General features: G+C 32.3%; 5 protein-coding genes across 6 annotated transcripts; 2 read left to right on the top strand and 3 right to left on the bottom strand.

Annotated features, from left to right (window-relative positions):
• Window positions 1-1044: 1044 nt before the first annotated feature.
• LOC105648101 (uncharacterized) lies at window positions 1045-2021 on the bottom strand. Its single transcript, XM_012234396.4, has 2 exons — window positions 1445-2021; window positions 1045-1248 (listed from the first exon to the last, which is right to left on the bottom strand). Exons 1-2 carry the CDS (start codon window positions 1764-1766, stop codon window positions 1187-1189), a joined length of 384 nt encoding a protein of 127 aa, XP_012089786.1. The 5' UTR covers window positions 1767-2021; the 3' UTR covers window positions 1045-1186.
• Window positions 2022-3051: 1030 nt separating this feature from the next.
• LOC105648102 (histone-lysine N-methyltransferase ATXR3-like protein) lies at window positions 3052-7052 on the bottom strand. Of its 2 annotated transcripts, none has more exons than XM_089718354.1 (6): window positions 6264-7052; window positions 5959-6156; window positions 5033-5315; window positions 4699-4861; window positions 3907-4149; window positions 3052-3572 (listed from the first exon to the last, which is right to left on the bottom strand). In XM_089718354.1, exons 1-5 carry the CDS (start codon window positions 6955-6957, stop codon window positions 3949-3951), a joined length of 1539 nt encoding a protein of 512 aa, XP_089574480.1. In that variant the 5' UTR covers window positions 6958-7052; the 3' UTR covers window positions 3052-3572; window positions 3907-3948. The 2 variants fall into 2 exon arrangements, with proteins under 2 accessions (XP_089574480.1, XP_089574479.1); XM_089718353.1 differs by having other exon boundaries at window positions 3052-3569.
• A 758-nt stretch (window positions 7053-7810) lies between these two features.
• On the top strand, window positions 7811-10660 carry LOC105648103 (gamma-interferon-responsive lysosomal thiol protein). Its single transcript, XM_012234400.4, has 5 exons — window positions 7811-8145; window positions 9164-9229; window positions 9394-9531; window positions 9623-9715; window positions 10259-10660. Exons 1-5 carry the CDS (start codon window positions 7879-7881, stop codon window positions 10448-10450), a joined length of 756 nt encoding a protein of 251 aa, XP_012089790.1. The 5' UTR covers window positions 7811-7878; the 3' UTR covers window positions 10451-10660.
• Window positions 10661-13397: 2737 nt separating this feature from the next.
• LOC149498515 (gamma-interferon-responsive lysosomal thiol protein-like) lies at window positions 13398-15569 on the top strand. Its single transcript, XM_089717537.1, has 5 exons — window positions 13398-13728; window positions 14430-14498; window positions 14654-14794; window positions 14951-15043; window positions 15118-15569. The coding sequence occupies exons 1-5, from the start codon at window positions 13447-13449 to the stop codon at window positions 15328-15330; spliced, it is 798 nt and encodes a 265-aa protein (XP_089573663.1). The 5' UTR covers window positions 13398-13446; the 3' UTR covers window positions 15331-15569.
• A 1528-nt stretch (window positions 15570-17097) lies between these two features.
• On the bottom strand, window positions 17098-19241 carry LOC149498514 (kinetochore protein SPC24 homolog). Its single transcript, XM_089717480.1, has 5 exons — window positions 18856-19241; window positions 18102-18243; window positions 17901-18002; window positions 17654-17727; window positions 17098-17525 (listed from the first exon to the last, which is right to left on the bottom strand). Exons 1-5 carry the CDS (start codon window positions 19031-19033, stop codon window positions 17416-17418), a joined length of 606 nt encoding a protein of 201 aa, XP_089573606.1. The 5' UTR covers window positions 19034-19241; the 3' UTR covers window positions 17098-17415.

Here is a 19241-nt window from a genome sequence, read left to right as displayed (position 1 = left end):
CCATGAACATACGCAAATTAGTTTGCATTGCCAATGAATCTAACGAGTGACAAAAAAACCTTAAGTGCTTAATTATTTCATAATGTAAAGGATTTAAAATAGGAGATTCATACATCACCAAATAGATTAAGTTTTAACTAAATTATAAATTATAATTTTCTAATCAAATGTCATTTTTTCTCGGACTCTGGCCATTAGCCAAAATTTTGTGTATGACGCACTTTTTGTAAATTTTATTTTTCTTTAAATCATCTGATGATTTGATCGTGTGATATTATCTTTCAAAAATATTCAATTAAAGTAAATTATTAGTTTACTATGTAACATCTATATCTATTTATAGTTTTATTTGGATTTGATGCTTATATTCTACATTTGTTGGATTTTTTTTTACTGGAAACAAGTGTTATTATTAAAACTTTCCCAGTAATTAATGATTTTATCGTAATTTAAAGAGTGATTATTAAATTTAAGTATATAAATAATAAATTAAAATTCAAGTAGAAGGTTGTCCTTAAAAAAAAAAAGGGGGGGGGGGGGGGGGGGGGGTAGAAGGTTGAAATTGGACGGTGCACGTACAATTTACATAATTTGAATGAATTAATAGATATTTAGTTTAATCTACATATATTTTTTTTTAACTAAAATAATCTGTTTGATCTAAATATACTCTTCCTATTATTGTGGTCAGTTCACAAATAAGCATTTTGGTCTCAACATGAACGGTATTATATATGTATATATATATATATATATATATATATATATATATATATATATATATATATATATATATATATATATATATATATATATATATATATATATATATATATATATATATATATATATTCATCGGACAAGTATTTTTAGCTCACTCTTCTACTACTAATCTTATTCAATCTATTATATAAATTCCATTTATAAAATTCGAATTTTTGATCTATCTTAGTGTAGAAAAGCATGAACTATTCATTCCTTTCAGATCCTTTGTTATAAATGGTATATTTTAATCAAACAAAGGAAAAAAAATCTGAAAGAAAATGAACGAAAATAAGTAAGTTACAAAATAAAAATACATGAAAATACAGAGCCCATTGGCCTCAAAAAAAATGAAGAATAATGCATGACCTAAATTATTACACAACACAAAGGCTGTATATAGCTCTCTCTAAATCCTAATGAATCAATCATGGATAATGGAGTGAATTAGAATGGTGGCCTCGTCCGTTGTGGGAACAGCTTCATCTGTTTACACAAACAAATACACAATTGAAATCCTAATCAATGTCCACAACTTCAGGGCTTTAATTACAAGTTGGAACTCATAGAACAAAAATCTAATTTGGGAAGCGAAAAGAATAACTGCTCGATCGAACTTAAACAATAATCTTTATATATGCACTTAAAGAGTTAAAACCATCAATTATTAAAAAGAAATTACCTGGAATGGATTTAGGGAAATGGGAAACAATGTTATCAATTATGCCGCCACCAGCAGTCTCCTGATCTTGAAGATGAGCCTTCACTTGCTTATCTTCTTCTTCTTCTTCTTCTTCTTCTTCTTCTTCTTTATTACCATCTTTTTGTATTGGATTCAAAGGAGAAACGAAGTGGGAAATAAGATTGTCGATAATTCCACCTGATCCCTTATCTTCATTATTACTATTCTTTTCTTGTTTTTCTTCTTCACCAATATGATGATTGTCTTCTTCTTCTTTAGGCTGCATAAGAAAGCTCTCAGCTTCAGTTACACCATCTTCCATTCTTTTCTTTCTTCTCTTTTCTTTTCTTGTCTTCTTTCTTTTTGGCTGATTACACGCCGATTATAAGTAGAGGGGGGATCGGGTGGGGAATCCCACTGGGGATGATAAACGCCTGCGCAAACAACACTTGTTTTGCAGGAACCGTGATTTTTTTACACGTACTTCATTAATCTTGTCTGGTTGAGCTTCCATTCACCAATTAACTCTTGACACGTACCCTCCTCGTTTGAATACAAAAGGTCGGTTCTGAATACATCTTAAAAAAAATGAAAACGATAATGCATCATGTATGGTGTTGATTTTCATTTGCAGGCTGATTGAATTGGTTAACCCTGAACCACTTCACTTTTAAGTTGTTTTTCCTTATTTAATTAATAAAAGATTAAACAAAATGAAAAGCCCAATCCTTATGTGTGTGGGATGGTTCTGTCAACGGTGCAGCGTATAGGGACTTATCTTTCAGGTTTAGGTATCAGAGTCAGGGTCAGCAATTTTCACTGTTTAACTGGAAATTGAATCAAAATCATTTATTTTGGTTTAATTCAGATAATTATTTTAGAAATTTAATTACTGATTGTTTAGATATATAAAAACATTTGATTTTCGATTTTCTATTTGATTACAATATATAATTAACTGAATTTTTTTTTTAAACCCAATGTAATTAATTTGATTTGAATTAACTGAATCTAAACCAATCAAATTAATTTAATTTAGTTTAAATTGATTATCTTTAAAAATATTTTTGAATAGACTAAAATCAAGTTAATTCGACTTAATTAACCGAACCCTCACACTTGTGTAAAGTGTATCTTTATACTTTATACTATTAACGGCAGTTATAACAATTCCAAAATCCATATAGAGACGCAGTACAACCCACTGAGGAAAAGGATACAAATTAAATAAATTATCAAAATAAAGGATACAAATTAAATAAATTATCAAAATTCGAATCTGGGACCTTGCCATTACGCTAGGGATCTATGTATGAGGCATATAATCAACATGTTATTTTAAAATTAAAGAGTAGATATGATCTTTAAAAAAATATAATAAACTATACAGATATAGTGTCGCATTTAAATCCTCTAAAAATCTGTGGCGTTTGAAATTTCTGCCCTTACCTCATGAATTTTAATAAATATCTTATAGTTTATTGTTCCAATTTATTTATGATTTTAAAAATATTTTATTTATTTATATGATATTTAATTCCAGTTTTAATTCTAATTGGCTCTAGCTAATAGCCCCGTGACTAATTTCAACTTGACACAATCGAAGGTAATGTAAATGTAGATAAATTAATATAATTAAGTAAAAATTGCAAACGATTTTTACAATACGAAATGGGAATAGAAATGGAGATTCAGATCAGAACCACTGAAACCCACTACCAGTAAGAACTGTCTCACAGTGATACAGACAGGATGATAAAACGATCAAGAACTACAAAGTCAAAATCATAAAAGGATTCAAATCCAACTTTGTGTTTTAGATCTCTTAATGGAGATGGATGCAGAATAAAAGACTTCACGATCAAACACATGTAAAGGCATGCTAGTACTAAACTAACTCTAGTTACTTCCATTTTTATGCTACAATAGTTATTCACTAACCTAGGAATATCTGTTCTGGAGCCATTTAAGTTTCTGCCTCTCTGTGAAAACTGCAGCGGATGCTACCCCATCATGGTTTGGACACCAAAGTTGAGCCCCTTCAGCCCAGATTAATACACCATGCTAATGATGTTGTCATGTCTTTCATAAATTTTTTAACAAAATCGGATGGTAAGTACTCTACCTGCTAAACAGACATGTTTAACAATGCACCAAATGAAATTAAATTAAGTTAGCACAAAAGAAGTTGAAAAGTACCATACTTGGCTACGAAATTTACGTAAATATTTTAGACCATGAACTACGCATTCATATCTCGCTCCTCATGCAAAAACAGTTCACAGAAGATACAAGGTTAAACTACGCTGTCTGATACAAGGTTACCAGCTTTGAATTTCATGTTTGATCAACTTTAGAGTTGAAAAAAGAACTAACTACAACTTTGAATTTCATTGTCATTTTGTCCAAAATTTGCCTTCAGCCAAACATGGTATTTGATAATATATTGACAAGGGAATTACCATTAAATTGTCCAAAGTCAGGAACTTTAGATTGTAGTGACCCTATGGATCATTCTTAAGTCGTCTGTTTAAAATCATTTCCTGCTCAGCTTTCTTTTGCTCTTCCCTCCTTGCTTTGCGTCTTGCATCCCTGGTGGAAGCATCAGCATTGACTTTTTCCATTATAGTACTAAAACCAGGAATTGTCCTCTCCAATTTGTTGTAAACTTGGATGCTGAGATTGTAGAAAGTCCGAAATATTCTCTGGAGATACAGAAAATGCATAAGCAGAGGCACATGCATTAAAAAGGCACAGTAACAAAAACAAGGCCCCAGCAGAAAAGGATCCATAGAAAAGGCATAACAACTTTGGAACTAATATACAGAGACAGCTAATTGAGAACCTCTTCAGAATCATTCCACAATTTTGCACCATGCAGTTCACTAGATGGGCTTTTCAGTTTTAGTTTCCAAATTATTTTCTTATACCAAACAATATATAACAAATTTGAATTGAAAGGGTGGAGATGCATGCTTCAATAAGAGGTTAGAACCCCATGAAAATAAAGTTGAATAATGTGGGCTTACTTGGGCTTGGCCACCAATGCTAAAAAGTTAGTACTGACCAATTAGCTAGCTTGCTTTCCACCCTCTTATGCGCTTTATGGATTTGTTTGAACAATTTGAGAATCTTAACTTAAAGTCTACTAGCTCAATGTCTCCAGGTAACTTGAAGTCTGCCTAAACTACCCAGCCCCTTCCAGCAAAAAGCTCAATTGATTTTTTTTTTCTAGAAGTATGATATAACTGTACCTTGACATCCTTGTTCCAGTGCCGGACGTATGGCGGACCAGTTGTATATGAGCCAAGAGGCTCACGATACCACTTTCCACCATATGTTATTTGGTCCATTGCTTGCTCCACACTGAGAACCTCCCATGGCCTTAAGCCAGGGATAACTTTAGCCAATTCAAGCCTGACACACAAAAGCAACGAAGAAAGTGAAATAGTTGAGATGGGTATCTACAGCGGTGCAATACTGTTTCACATAAACAACATGCATGAAATAGTTGAGAGGCACCAAGACAACCTTTCCTTATCAATAAGAGACAATTTGACCATCAAGCAAAAGATGCAAGATCTGTACCTGAGATCTTTTGGAATATATTTGTTTGGCATATGGTCTGCTTCCAAAATAGTTGTCATCTCAGAACCACTTGCCCAAAGAAATAAAGCATGGCTGGGAATTCTAACTCCTGGCCAAATGCCATCATTAGCTTCCAAAACAGCCAAGTCACGCCTTTTACTCTCTATGGCCTCTTCTTGCAGCTGCTTGTAAGTTTTCTTTTCTCGTCCTTTCAGAGGAACCCAAGGAGGAATTCCTTTCTGAAGCTTGTGTAGAAAAGCTGTTGCTGCAGCGCCGAGCCTAACTGAGATAAACCATAATCCAAGACTTAAAACATTTGAAATGCTCACTCAATATAAAAAATATCACTGAAACATGAGAGAATCAAAGACAAAGGCAAAGACAAGAAAAGCACAGTTTTTACATAAAACTGACGCGGTCAACAAAATTTTTGGGTTGGATCACTTCAGTTGCCATGTTTCAATTAGTTGTTTAACTGACCCTAGATAAGCTTTCTTTCAATCTTCAAATGAGAATAGCTTTGATTCCCTGCTGGCATTTAGAGAGACAACTTTATTACCAATGTTGTACTTACTACATTACAACTACAACACAAAATTTCTTTATATTATAGAAATATCAGATGGCAACACAGAAAATAAACATAGATTTATCTAGAATTACAGAATTGATTTTTTTTCCCCAGCAGTATTTCCACTTCTAGAGATATAATAAAGAATAAGGATCAAGCGATACAATCTTTAGAATCACATCCAACATAATACTTAGCCCATATCAGTATCTCATGCTAAGTAACTTGACTGATCTAGGACCAGTGAGCTACCATTGCCAGTGATCAAAATAAGTATATATCAAAAATTGCAGTCTTCTACTTACTTTACTGTATAAGCAGACAAATAAAAATGCAAAACTGAAACCACACAGACCTTCCCAAGTAGCAATTGCACGCTCCATGCCATAAATCATGTGTATTGGTGCCCATTCATCCATGTCCTCACCCCATATGAAAGTATCCTTATCAATTATCCCAGCACCCCATGCAGTTTTAAGTTGAATAAGCTCCATTGGCCCTCGTGTCCGGCCCAAGCGATCCTTATAGTAAAAGCCACCACTTCTCATGATAACTATGATAACAAATTAAGAAAATTAAAAATCAGACATAAAATGGAAATGAAATTCTCAAAACTGAACAGCATTAAGAGTAAATCACAAGTTTCCTATCTCAACTTACAATCATAGTATCGCTTCTCCAGCCGCTTATAGCCAATAGCCTGAGCAACATCAATGGGTCGACTAGATGGATAAGGTCTCTGTCTAAACCCCCAAAGCCCAAAAAAGAACTGCCTTGCAAAATCCCAAAACTTATCATCACTCTCTTTCCTCGTCTTTATTGCCTTTCGCGGCATTGGCCGGCCATCAGGACCAATAACGTGCGGCACTGCTTGCCACATCTTCCTATCCTCCCATCTATAAGGAATCGAGTTTTCTTTCAGCTCCAATTCATTAATCTTATCGGCAATTTCCTCCGCCCGGGCCAAAAACTTGACAACCGGGCTGGATTCAAAGTCCTCCCACCATTGCTGGTTTTCTTTGATTTCTTCTTCAGTTGGGTTTTCTTTTTTTTCCAAAAATGGGTGTTCGTTCAAGATCTTCTCAACTTCTGGTGTGTGACGGTAATCGGGTAGGTTCTCGCACTCATAGAAGTACTGGTCCAGCATTTGCTGCCAGTAACCCGGTTCTTTAGATTCCGTTTCCGGTTCTTTGGGTTTCTTGAGCGGGTTTGAGAAGCTAATAGAAGCGAAGTTGGTGGATTGAGAGGTTTTAGTTGTGAGAGAGTTAATTAGCGGTACAAGATTGACAGGAGGCAGCGGATTTGGAGGTTTCTTGAACCAGTTATCAAAGAAATTGAAATTGACAGAAGCCATTAGTATAGATTAAAAGATTAGGGTACAAGGGTTTTGGTTCTGACTAAGAACAGAACTTTGAAGAGAAACTGGAAAGAAACAAAGAAGAAAGAAGATAGTGTAACAGTGTCAGTGACAAGACGACTTTAGGGCTGTAAATGGGCCGCAGAGTCTTCGCAGTTAAACCTGATTTTTTGGGCCTCATGGCAGTTTGGCCCAATACTAATAGGAACACAACACTCCCGCTTTCCCATCTCAAAATTACATGTTAATTGTAACTTGTGCCGCTCAAAATTAATGGATAAGTAGAAATAAACCAAGTCCTACTTGAGCTGGCTGAGGCTCTATTAACCAAAAAAATATCATTTAAGTCCATTGAATAAGTCTAATGAGTTTATCCAACTCATCTAACATACAAATCAGAGTTTAAAAAGGGTAAATTTTTCTTTTTAAAATTATAAATTATAAATAAACTGAGCTCGAGTTTGGTTTTTCAAACTTGAATCTGAGCTCTTAAGTTTAAACTCATAGATATTTTTATGAAATAGAATTTTAAAATTAAACTTATCTGTGCTTTTATAAAACTAATATAGAAAACTAAAAATATTTGATTTAGATCCAATTTCGGTTTTTTCTTTATTTAGGGATAGGTCAATGCAAAATAAACTGGTCCACCATTTTTCTTTTCTATAAAGCAATATCCCAAATAGATTCCACTTTCTTCATTGGCCATATCCAATTTAATGTAAATAAGATTCTTTAGTCGTCACTAAGAACAAGTAAGAAAAAGAAAGAAAAAGTTGAAAAAGCAAAATCAAAGAGCACGTTGAGAGAGGCCCACTGTAAGATAGAGCGTAACGAAGCAGCTTATCTTTGCTCATCTCAAAAAATCAATAAATAGAATCAAACACAGCATTCATTCTACTTTAAAGAAGATTGAAAATGGCTTCTCTAATTCCGTCGTCGCCGTTAATATTCGTTTTCTTTCTTCTTCTTACTAATTATTTCGCATCTCCTTCAGCTTCAATTAGCAGTGAAAATGCTGTGACCCTGTCTTTGTACTACGAAACTCTGTGCCCTTATTGTGCAGATTTCATAGTCAATCATTTGGTGAAGGTGTTTGATGAAGGACTTATCTCCATTGTTAATCTCAGGTTGATTCCTTGGGGCAATGCTTTTGTGCAATCCGATGCTACCTTCGTTTGCCAGGTTTATATATATTAATCTCTCTCTCTCTCTCTCTATATATATATATATATATATTACATTATCAACTGTCTTCTCTGCAATCTTCTTGAATCTCGTACAAAAATTAATTTAGCTAGTTTTGTTGATTTATGATTTAGAAATAATGTTTAATTTGCTCTTTGAATTTATTTATGATTAAAAATTATGTAAAATTGATATATTAGAAGGAAATTTCGACCAAAATCAATTTAACTCATTTATTAGTTGGTCAAGGCACAAGAGAGGTAGATAAGAACAAAAACCAATTTTCATTGAATGATTTAATCAATACTTCTTATCCCAGTGAAAAAATTAGTCAAGTTTGTTTTTTAGTTAAAAATTCTCACTAAAAATCGATTCAAAAGTTCAATTTTAATTAAATCGAACTTCAAGCAATAATTAAAAAATTTTCAAGATAGTTTGATCTAATAGTTAAAGTACACTGGACTTTAATCTGGATATCCCATAATTGAGTCGTAAGTCACATTTGTTGGGTTATAGGTGGTTTCTTAAAAACATAAACTTAGTAGTAAAAAACAAGATTGAAAATTTGCAATTAAGTATATCATAAGTCATAATCAAGTCAAGGAAACAAAGAAAATATTATTCTTTTAATTTTTTACCAGAATTACCAGAAAAATGAAATCAAGAAGTGAATTGTTAAAAATGAATCTTATCTGTTTGAACTATAATTTTAAAGTTGTTGTATTGCTAGTTATAGTAAATAAGACAAAGACAATGATTAAAGAGGAATTAATGCAACTTGGACTTGGAGGGTCCATTTTTATGAGTTTGAGGGCATCCTCCTCGGACCCCATAATGTCCTTTAAATTTTTTGAACAAAACCATGACTAACTTACACTGACAGCTCCTCTCCCAAGATCCTAGTTATCAATTCACCTGTCAAAAATGGCTATTCTTTTATTATTATTACTATGAATAGTTAGTTCTCTTCTCACTCCCTGGGTTTTACTTTTCTTTTAATTATTGCATACAACAGCATGGACCAAATGAATGCTTCCTGAATGCCATTGAAGCTTGCGCCATAACCATCTATCCTGATGTGGTAATCTTTCTTTCTACATTTCTGTTTTTTTGTTTATCAATTTTAGTAGTCCTTAACCCACTAATTTTCTTATTGCTAAAACTAGTCCGAGCAATAAATATTGATCTAGAGACTCATAGTAGCTAATTTAAAAAAACAAAAAAAATTATTTCTTGATATGACAGGAGACGCATTTCAGACTTATACACTGCATAGAACGTCTTTCCTTAGAGAATAAACTCAATGAGTGGGTTAATTGCTTTGAAATGGCTGGGCTTGGGAAGGAACCCATTGATTGCTACACAAGTGGATATGGCAATGTGGTCAGTTTCCTTGCATTCTTAGATTCAGCTCAATTCCTTTTATTTCCTTTTAATACAGTAGTATACAATTTTCTCAGTTAATTACTTGCAGCTTGAGCAACAATTTGCTGCTGAGACTGCCCAGCTTAATCCACAACATAGATTTGTACCATGGGTTGTTGTAAATAATCAACCTCTCCAAGAGGTTAGTCCATAGTTATTAATTTTAGCCTAATGATCAATTTTACAGATTATTCGCAATTTAACTCCATGTTTTTCCTTTCTGTGCAATTGAATTCAATTTAGCTGGGATTGTTTGACAAATATATTTGAAGCAAGAACGGTAGCTTAAAGAATTAAAATTGTGGATCTTGCAGGTTTATCTAATCCATCCCGAATTCGTTTTACAATAAGCTATCGAAATTTAATATTTAAGAGTGTAATTTTCCTCAATAGCTCAACCTAAAGTTAATTCAAGTGGGTTAAGTGAGTGCTTGATCCATCATTTTCAATTTTATAAAGCAAGTTTGGATACCAATTTGGAAAAGAAAAAGAGCCTTACTTAGCTGCCCCAATCATGCTTCAGATGAAATTGTATATAAGTTTGCTTAATAGGGTTTAATTGCCAAAAAAAAAAAAAAAAAAAAAAAGCTTGGATAAAATTGCAGAAGGTGACAAATTTTAAAGTTAATTTGATCATTAGGCATCAATTTCGAAGCAGATAACTTCATCCTCTCTTTCAATGCAGGATTTCAAGAATTTTGTGGGGTATGTATGCAAGGCTTATCAAGGCACTCAAGTACCAGAGGCATGCAAGTCTTTGTCCATGGAGATGGAGACCAATTCACTATGGAAGGCAAATCCCATTAGTGAAGTTTGCTTTGCACCCAAAACAGGCAACTTCACATCACCACTGGCACCAAAAATAAGAGCCTTGTGATCATAAAAAGATAACCTATGACTAACAACTAAGATGGAATCTTTGGTCTAGTAATATCTTTATTATGGTGAACTACTACGTAGTCCTTGAGATTTGACCATAATTACTATTTTATCCCTCCTTTTTTGTAAATATGTTAATTCATCCTTGATATTTTACCCTGTTAAATTATTTAATCATTTCGTCTAAAAGTAGCAATTTTTCCATTAATATCTTGTCTTGATTATTGTGTCATTTACATTTAGTGTAATGATAAAATTTAGCCTTCGCATTTACTATTTTTATCAATTCTTGAATAAATTAAAGTATATTCTTTTTTTATAGAAAAACTAAATAGTTCAATGGAAAAATCTCATAGAAGAATTAATGTGCTTACCAAAAAAAAAAAAAAACTAAGTCATAATTAGGCCAAACCTCAAAAATTAAAGAGTAATTCATCCATTGTATTATAATTGGATGAAAGTCAAATAAGTTATATGAAGCTCAAATAAATACATTTTTTAAAAATAATTGTTTTAATAGTGGTTAACTATTATATGAGTGGTCAACTTAACACTTCATAATCCGTTTCCTTAAACTTTAAACATCACGTGAAAAATTGTTGCCGAATAGCGCTATATTCTAGAGTCTAGTTTAGTTTGTGCATAAATTATAATTTCTCTTTTTTATATGGGCCGATTGAGGCCCTTTGACATAACTATTGCAAATAATGGTCTTTCACCTTTTTAAATATATATATATATATGAAGATCTTTTTTTTAATTCATTATAAGATCCAATATATCGAAATAATACTGTAAACTATAGAACATGAAGTACTCCCCTTATTCATTAGATGGGTAAAAATTTTTATAGTAAAAAAGACTCAAACTGGAAACTTTCATTACTCAAATTATTGAAAAAACTAATCAAATCACCCCGATTGACGAAATATAATCATTTTAAATCTAATGATAGAGTAAATTCTTGTAGGCAATAGGTTTTAGCTTTCATAGATTATTGTAAAAATTTCATAGTTTTCATAAGTTCTTATTTTAAACTAATATTTCAAAATTTCCCTATATAAGCAAATAGGGTTTAGCTTTTATAGATTTATACATGTATAAATAAGTGAGATTGAGTTGTTTAAATTTAAACTAGTAAAGTTAGGAGTGATAATGTTAACTCAATGCATGTAACTTTTTCCAATCTGATTTTTTTAAAACTATCCAACATCAATCTTAGATCAAAATTTTTCCTAATCTTCATTAACATCTCATTTTAGGTAGTTTTACACCCATAAAACACAACATTAAAAGAATATATAGTTTTTCTATTCGACAAGAGGCGTTCAAGTTTGGAATAGTTGGTCCGTTTTCAAATTTTATAAACTAAACCAAATCATTTATTTTATAAAATAGTAATTTTAGATCGGTTTGAATTCATTTGGCTCGGTTTATAGTGTAAACAAGAGGTGGTACAATAAATAGGGTGGTTTGGGTTTTTGTTAATTGAGGAAACAGAGGTGTGTTTCTGTCTCTGTTGATGCTGTTTAAAGCTTCATCAAATTTGGAATACAAATGAATGCTATATGGTCACGGGTAAGGGATCATAAACTTGGTATTCAGTTCACACCATAACCTTCTTCTTCTTATAGACATTCAAAGTCTGGCGAAGAGATTCTAAGTTGGAGAGGAAACAAAACAAAACAAAGAAAAAAGAAGAGTAACATGCAAAATTAGGTATATTTTTTGTCAGTTTTCAGATTTAAGTTTCGGTTTCTGTAGCTTCGAAAGTCTCCTTTTTCCCTTCATTTGCTGTTTCTCTTGTCACATTTGACTTCGTGTATTCACCCAATACGCGTAGAGTTGTATCAATACGCGTACAGTGATAATACAGAAGTACTGCTTAAATATGACCACAGCTTCAATTCATCTTTCTTGATTAATCTTTTAAACTTTACTTAATTAATAAATAAAATATACTCTATTCATCTTTGCTTTTACAGAGACTAAGAAAATGTAATTAATATTGTTTGGACATAAATTTTATTCATAGACAATTGAAAAATTACTTTTATTTTCAAAAATAAAAGTGATCTCTAATTTGAGATAAACAAAAAATTGATGCAAGCCTATCTATTTTTGAGACAGATAGAGTAAAAAATTTTAAATTTAATAAATAAAACTTTAATGTAAATTTTAAGCTAACTAAGATTTTCTTGAATCATGGATCAATTAAATTAAACTATTAATTCTAAAATATAAATTAAATAGATTTTTATTTGAAAGACTTTCTTGAATATTTAAGATAAATCTCTTGGGGAAAGCCAAATAATAATAATAATAATAATACACATAATTTAACTATAAAATAATGTTGTGATGAAAATATTTATATACCCTTGAAAGTAATGACTATTCGCATGTGATTATACAAATAGTTTTACAATGTATAAAAATTTAAATATATTTAAATTAAATATCCCAAGAAACCTGAATTGATTTTTCATTTTTTAATGGATTGATGTTTATTTACTGTACAATCCAGATAAGATTAGAGAAAAGAAGGACATCAAACTTGCATGCATCATCATAATGCTTTTAAATCCGGCAAACATTTAGAGTCGTTATCATTGAAAAAGTTTGAACCGAATATTATTCCGATTCGAGTACTGAAATCTGGGGCCTCTCAGATTATGCATGATAAATTGATACTATCCAAAGCAGTAAATCCAATCTTTTCTAGGCCCCAAATAATAATTTGAAAAGCTGCAAATAAATAAACATTAATAAGGAAGTTTGTTCAGTCAACAGTTACATACATCAAATAGATGGTCACCTTCTTTATGATGGGAATTATGGCATGCAGTTAAGCCCACTAAAGGGCATTCTTGACATTCAAAAAAATACATTTCTTCGATTAATGTGAGCATTTTCCTGCTATATATATGCAGGGAAGGACACTCGTATTGCAAGAGAGGTATCAGATTAATAAGCTGACAAACTGAAAAAAGAATGAGTTGGTGGAAATTAGTCTTCTTTTCATGCACTTTTCTTTTCTTGTTCATATCTCCATGTTTTAGTGCTTCTTATTCTTTCAATAAGAAGGTTTCTTCTTCCTCTTTGAAAGTTAATCTTTCAGTCTATTATGAAACTCTATGTCCATCTTGTGCTAATTTTATTGTCAAAAACCTCATGAGTATATTCAACAATGGCCTCATCGACATTGTCAATCTCAAGATGGTACCTTGGGGTAATGCTCATGTGGATAGACTTAACAACACCCTGGCCTGTCAGGTCCAATTTCATCTTCATTTTTCTTTCTTTCTTTCTGTCTGTCTTTCTTTCTTTGAACTTCGTTTTTTTTTGGTCAATTTGGATTCAGTTGCAGTTTGAACTACCAATTTTTCACAATCCTGGAAATGAATTTAGTACTCTTAAGCCAAATCTCATTGACAATCTTTATTTCTCTTCTGTTTATTATTATTCGAATTTACCATCATCATCGTTAACTAGAATCTTATACCAAATCTTGAGAAACTCTTTTAAGGGTTTGATGGATATTATAGTTCTCTTGGAAATTAGACTTCTGATACACAATTCTTTTTTAGCTCTCAAGCTTCAAGAGAATGGGTATAATGGAAAATGAGGCTTCATTTTGATGTTTCTGGACACACTCTTTAACATTATTGACAAGTCAATTTATTAAATAGCAGGGCCCATCTTTTCTTTTTTTTCTTGATTCAGTGTTTCTTTCATAATTAAACAAGAAAAAAAAACACAGTGTATTTCCTGTTCTTGATTCTTGATTAGCCTGATACTATTAAGCTCTTAAAAGTTCTTTATGCCTCCTTAGTTACATCTTCTCCATTAAATGGCATCAAATAATGACAATGAATATGTCACACCCACACCACACAAAACAATATACATTTTTTATTGCAAGTTTGATCTTTTTTTTTTTTTTTTTTTATCTTTTTTATGCCAAATTTTTGCAGAATGGTCTTGATGAGTGTGAGCTAAATACAATTCATGCTTGTGCCATCAATGCCTGGCATAATAAAGTGGTAGGTTTACATTTCCAGTTCTATTTGGTATTATTGTTTAAGCTGTTGTTAAGAAAAATATACATTCTGAAATATTTTATTAGATGTCATTATAACAATATCTTTAAGGTGACTCTGACATATTCTGGATTAATATTGTACAAAACATAATGCAGGACAAATATTATGCTTTGATTTATTGCACTGAGTTTATAGTCATTGAAGGAAGGCATCAGAATTGGACTACTTGTTTCAACTCACTGGGCTTGTCTGAAAAACCTGTTTTTGAATGCCTTAAAAATGGCACTGGAACAAAGGTTAGTTTCAAAATTTTGATGCTTTAGTATTTTTAATTTTTCTTTTTACATTGCCCAAAGCCACGAATGTGGGATGCTTCGTGCACTGGGTCGCCCTTTTACAGTGTCAATTGTACTTTTACTTCCATAATATCCTTTTATTACTGAAATATGCAGCTTGAAATTTTACATGGTTATGAAACTGCACACCTTAGTCCTCCTCCTTCATTTATGCCATGGGTAATTGTCAATAATCATCCACTTGGAAATGTAAGTACCTAAAACTCACTCTTTCTGCGAATGTGTGCGTGCTCGAGCTAATAACAGTATTGGTTTTGCTGCAGGATTATGCAAATTTTGCAAGCTACGTCTGCAATGCATACAAAGGTAATGTTATACCAAGTGTGTGCAAATTGCCTTTGGAAAGGATTAGGGAATCAAAACCAGTCCATCCAGTCTGCTATAGAACTGAAGCTAAAACCTTTACTTCATTTGGACCAGTAAAGAGAATTTCAAGGTCAAGGAAAGTTTTCCAAAAGGGAGTCTTAAGAAATTAATTATATCCTTCTCCATTGTAAAGTTATATAAATATGCATTACATGTGATGGAATGAGAAATGGTAGGAGATGAGATACTGAGGGTTTACAGTTTAGTAGTTATATTACATCACCGGCCGGTGAGGTTTAACCCGCGGTGCAGGTGTGTTTTTAATGCAGAATGAGAGAGAGAGAGAGGTCAATTGTATGGACAGCACTACAATCTTTAGCAAAAGAAAGTTCTTTTTGTTTTTTTTTCACTCAATCAACATATTTCTGCAATTCTTGCAACCTCATGCTGATATAAGTAGAAAACAAGAATTTAGCCCAGTCCAGAATTTTCAATTTGGCTACCCTGACTGTACTAACAAATGCATTTAAGAATTCATAATTCATTACAGCTCACATGACATATATTTCAATTAATATTTCCTCTTAATACTATAAACAAGTCTGCTTCCACTTGTATCAGATTTGGATTTTATATAATTTCTTGCACACAAATCTTGAAAAATAAGCTCTATAAGAGGCAACGAAGCTCCACAGTTTCCCACTTCTATTACCATGTAGATTGGTACTTCAAAATCTAAAATAAGCATATATCACATGGCATCTGAGTAAAGTCCATAAAAACTTGCAAGGTTTGTGGTTTTATGGTCATAAAAACTTATCAGCACTTTATCCTATAACTAGAAGCACTAGCTGTTAATGGTATTGGAATTCAGATTGCAGGTCAAACAAACACTTCCCTATCTCAGTGTTCTATTATCTTTTTCTGGTATTGTATTGAGTCTGTTAGACACTGAACTCTATGTCCAACCACCTAACTTGCTTATCAACTAGCTAGCTAGTTGATGCCAAAAATAGAGCCATCACTGTCTAAACCATGGATTCGATTCTGCATTATTAATAAAAGATTACCTATTTTCCATATAAAAAATTTATTATAAGTTGCATTATTAGCCTTCATGGAGTTATTGATGTTAGTTGCAAAGTCAATTCCAAGTATCTGTTTAAGAAATGGTAAGTAGCAGCACCAGTAGGCAGTGACAAGGTTACTAAGGTTAATAGTATCATATTTCATTTGCTTAAATGATATACAACAAATCATTTTGTTGCACATTAATTAAAAGGAAATGCTCCCTTACCTCTTCCCACAAAGATGAGCTTATTTCTATATCTTAAGACAGATTAACGAAATTAAGTTAATATAGTTTGAACAGTTAATTCAACATACAGTTTTCCTAATATACTACTCTATTAATATTAGATGTCATTTCAAAATTTAAAAAAAAAAAATTGAATGAAAAAATTATTGGCGTATTAAATGGAGATAATATTAGAGAAGTAATAATGATTGATTACCTGAAAAATTGCAAGTAGAGAAAGACACGATGACTTGCACATGAAACTTCTCTTTTCACTAAATAATAATAACAATGATAACAAAAAAGTCCTCATACCATTGATTCCTGGTTACTCTGACATCTGCATTTTTTCTTAATGAAAAATCAATAATATATATATATATAAAACGTAAGGAAAAACTTAAAACACATTAGGTTTCCCAACACACCCGACCTAGAATCGGAATGCTAGGTGAGAAAACCTGGCAATTGACATCGAAATTAAGTAAATTATAAATAAAATCTACATTTATTTAGCCCAATATGTAGAATTAGCTCCAGTATTTTCTCTTTATTAAAATTTAGGGAAAGAGAAATTGACTGTAAACTGAGTAGGAAAAGAAAATATCTACCCATATTGATGAAAGAACTACATGGCACCTTATGAAACATATGTCCACATTGTCCAAACATCTTAACTATTGATAGCATTAAAATTGATTCCACATTATCTTGTTAGCAAAATTTCAAAGGCATTAAGTAATATCTAATAATACAAAAGGGAAACAGCTCTTCTACCAACTTCTGTTACTGCAGCACATATGACACAAGAAATGCCATAGCCAACCTATCAAAAGCACTTCCTACATAAATATTAATCATTCAGAACTGTTACAGAAAGACTGATACAGACAAACAAAAGATTAACATATAATCACTAAACAATGATTATGCCAGCTGAATGGTATATGAACAATGTCTATCGCTGATTTATCATCTTCCAAATGCTCTGGCATGTATCAAATGCAGCCATATTCGATGGGTCAAACTCAAATTTCTCAACCTTCTTTTTATCTCTATCTACAATATCTGAGATTGGAATTAAGGACAGTCCATACATACTGTAATATTGTCTTCACCATTAAAAAAAAAAAAAAAAAAAAAGACCTATCTAACCTGAAAAAAGAAACATGAAATCAGTTGCAAGAAAAGGATACGGCCTGAGATTTTGGAGTGATCATCCAAGTTGGGAATGATATTTGTGACACAAGCATACATTGAAAGTTTACTCCTGCAAGATGGAATAAAAATGCTTTGATTTTCGAATCTGCCAGAACTGAACTAAACCATTAGACTGCTACCACCTGCTCAAGTCATTACTTATCCGAAATGAAACTGTAAGCGTGACAAGATTTTTAAAATGGTACTTAGATGATTGAATAAAGGTTCTGGTTATATCCTTACTGAGCCCTTATCTGTTCTTGCTCAAGTTTCTTCATAGTTAGCTTTTGTTCTTCTATAGCAATTCTTTGGCGTTCAAGATCATTGATCTCATTGTTGATAACTGTGTTTATGCAAAAGAGACATAAACAACCAATCAATGCCCCTATATGAAATGAAGAATTTGAAAAACCAATTAATTAACATCAACTAGTATATACTTATCTGAGCTCTTCCATCAGCAAACGTTCCTTTTCATTTTCTGCTTCCAATTCCTTTTGAAGAATATCTAAGTCAGCATCTGCTGGAACTTCAAGTTTTGCCTTCTCTGTTTTCTGCTTGCATTCATCTATCTTTTTCTGATAATCTGATGAACTGAAGAAAATGTCAAGTGCATGGGGAAAAAAAAAAAAAAGACAGCTATCTAGATGCACAACTGCAACAATGTCAATTAAGGTATTGCATTTGTTAGTAAACCATGGAGCCCTATGTTATTAACCACGACGTAGTACAAGGGCAAATTTTTCCCATTTTGCTTCAGATATAACAATTTGCTTGAAATAATGAGTCATTTAGTAACAGTCAAAAAATGAAAACGCTATGGACAAAGCTTACAAGGCAAAACCCTGACAAAATGCTCGTTAAAATGAAAGAAAAAGAAGTAAAAATGCTATATAAATTGAAGATATGAATGCATAGTTAAGGATTCCAACACTGCATATACAGAAGGATAAAAGAATTATTTAGGTCCTGATATTCCACTCCTCGTAAAACCACAAACGAAACCCATAAATTAATGAGTGAACATGAAAAAGATAAAAGTTTTTCGACATAAACAGCTAACTGGGAAGTAAATTGGCATAAATTTGTAGAATTAAAGTGGTCAACTGACACCAAAACATGTCAACAGAGAGATAAGACCACCATTACAATTAATTAACCTAGGAAATAAAAAAAGTACACAGGCAACGAAATAGACCTTCGAGAAGGCTCCGGCCGTCGGTGAATTCGGCGTCACAAGATGATCGAAGACCCTTAGACTGGTCAAGAAGCTGTGTCAAAGCGTTAATGTCCCTTTTCTCCTTCAATACCGCGACAAGGTCGTCGCTATACGATATTATCTTATCCGTATCGAGCTTTCTAGAGGTATCTCCCATTTTCACTATCTGAAAGCAAATCGGATGTCAGTTATTGAAAATATTTAGGGTTTTAGAGTTTATCTACGAAGGGTAAAGCCTTGATTTTAGGGCTCCGATCTAATGAGCATTGGCAGAGTATTTTATCGACAGGGAAAAGGTTATGAAGTGAGAGGGAAAAACACTCGCTCTGATCAATTTGAAGAAATTCAAGAAATTTCAATCCCTT

Source organism: Jatropha curcas, chromosome 2 (assembly GCF_041381405.1).
Source record: "Jatropha curcas cultivar XTBG-Jc1 chromosome 2, XTBG_Jcur_1.0, whole genome shotgun sequence".
NCBI lineage: Eukaryota > Viridiplantae > Streptophyta > Magnoliopsida > Malpighiales > Euphorbiaceae > Jatropha > Jatropha curcas.
The sequence above is the reverse complement of the archived record's forward strand: the minus strand, read 5'-3'. Positions and strand labels throughout refer to the sequence as shown.

Coding starts and splice junctions, on each gene's coding strand:
- LOC105648101 (XM_012234396.4), bottom strand. CDS start 1,766: ATGGAAGATGGTGTAACTGAAGCTGAGAGCTTTCTTATGCAGCCTAAA. Junction 1,249..1,444: donor TTTCCCTAAATCCATTCCAG/GTAATTTCTTTT, acceptor TTGTGTAAACAG/ATGAAGCTGTTCCCACAACG.
- LOC105648102 (XM_089718354.1), bottom strand. CDS start 6,957: ATGGCTTCTGTCAATTTCAATTTCTTTGATAACTGGTTCAAGAAACCT. Junction 4,862..5,032: donor TATATTCCAAAAGATCTCAG/GTACAGATCTTG, acceptor TTTGTGTGTCAG/GCTTGAATTGGCTAAAGTTA. Junction 4,150..4,698: donor ACTGGAACAAGGATGTCAAG/GTACAGTTATAT, acceptor CTGTATCTCCAG/AGAATATTTCGGACTTTCTA.
- LOC105648103 (XM_012234400.4), top strand. CDS start 7,879: ATGGCTTCTCTAATTCCGTCGTCGCCGTTAATATTCGTTTTCTTTCTT. Junction 9,532..9,622: donor CAAGTGGATATGGCAATGTG/GTCAGTTTCCTT, acceptor AATTACTTGCAG/CTTGAGCAACAATTTGCTGC. Junction 9,716..10,258: donor ATAATCAACCTCTCCAAGAG/GTTAGTCCATAG, acceptor CTTTCAATGCAG/GATTTCAAGAATTTTGTGGG.
- LOC149498515 (XM_089717537.1), top strand. CDS start 13,447: ATGAGTTGGTGGAAATTAGTCTTCTTTTCATGCACTTTTCTTTTCTTG. Junction 13,729..14,429: donor ACAACACCCTGGCCTGTCAG/GTCCAATTTCAT, acceptor AAATTTTTGCAG/AATGGTCTTGATGAGTGTGA. Junction 14,499..14,653: donor ATGCCTGGCATAATAAAGTG/GTAGGTTTACAT, acceptor AACATAATGCAG/GACAAATATTATGCTTTGAT.
- LOC149498514 (XM_089717480.1), bottom strand. CDS start 19,033: ATGGGAGATACCTCTAGAAAGCTCGATACGGATAAGATAATATCGTAT. Junction 18,244..18,855: donor CGGCCGGAGCCTTCTCGAAG/GTCTATTTCGTT, acceptor TCAGTTCATCAG/ATTATCAGAAAAAGATAGAT. Junction 17,526..17,653: donor TCACTCCAAAATCTCAGGCC/GTATCCTTTTCT, acceptor TTCCAATCTCAG/ATATTGTAGATAGAGATAAA.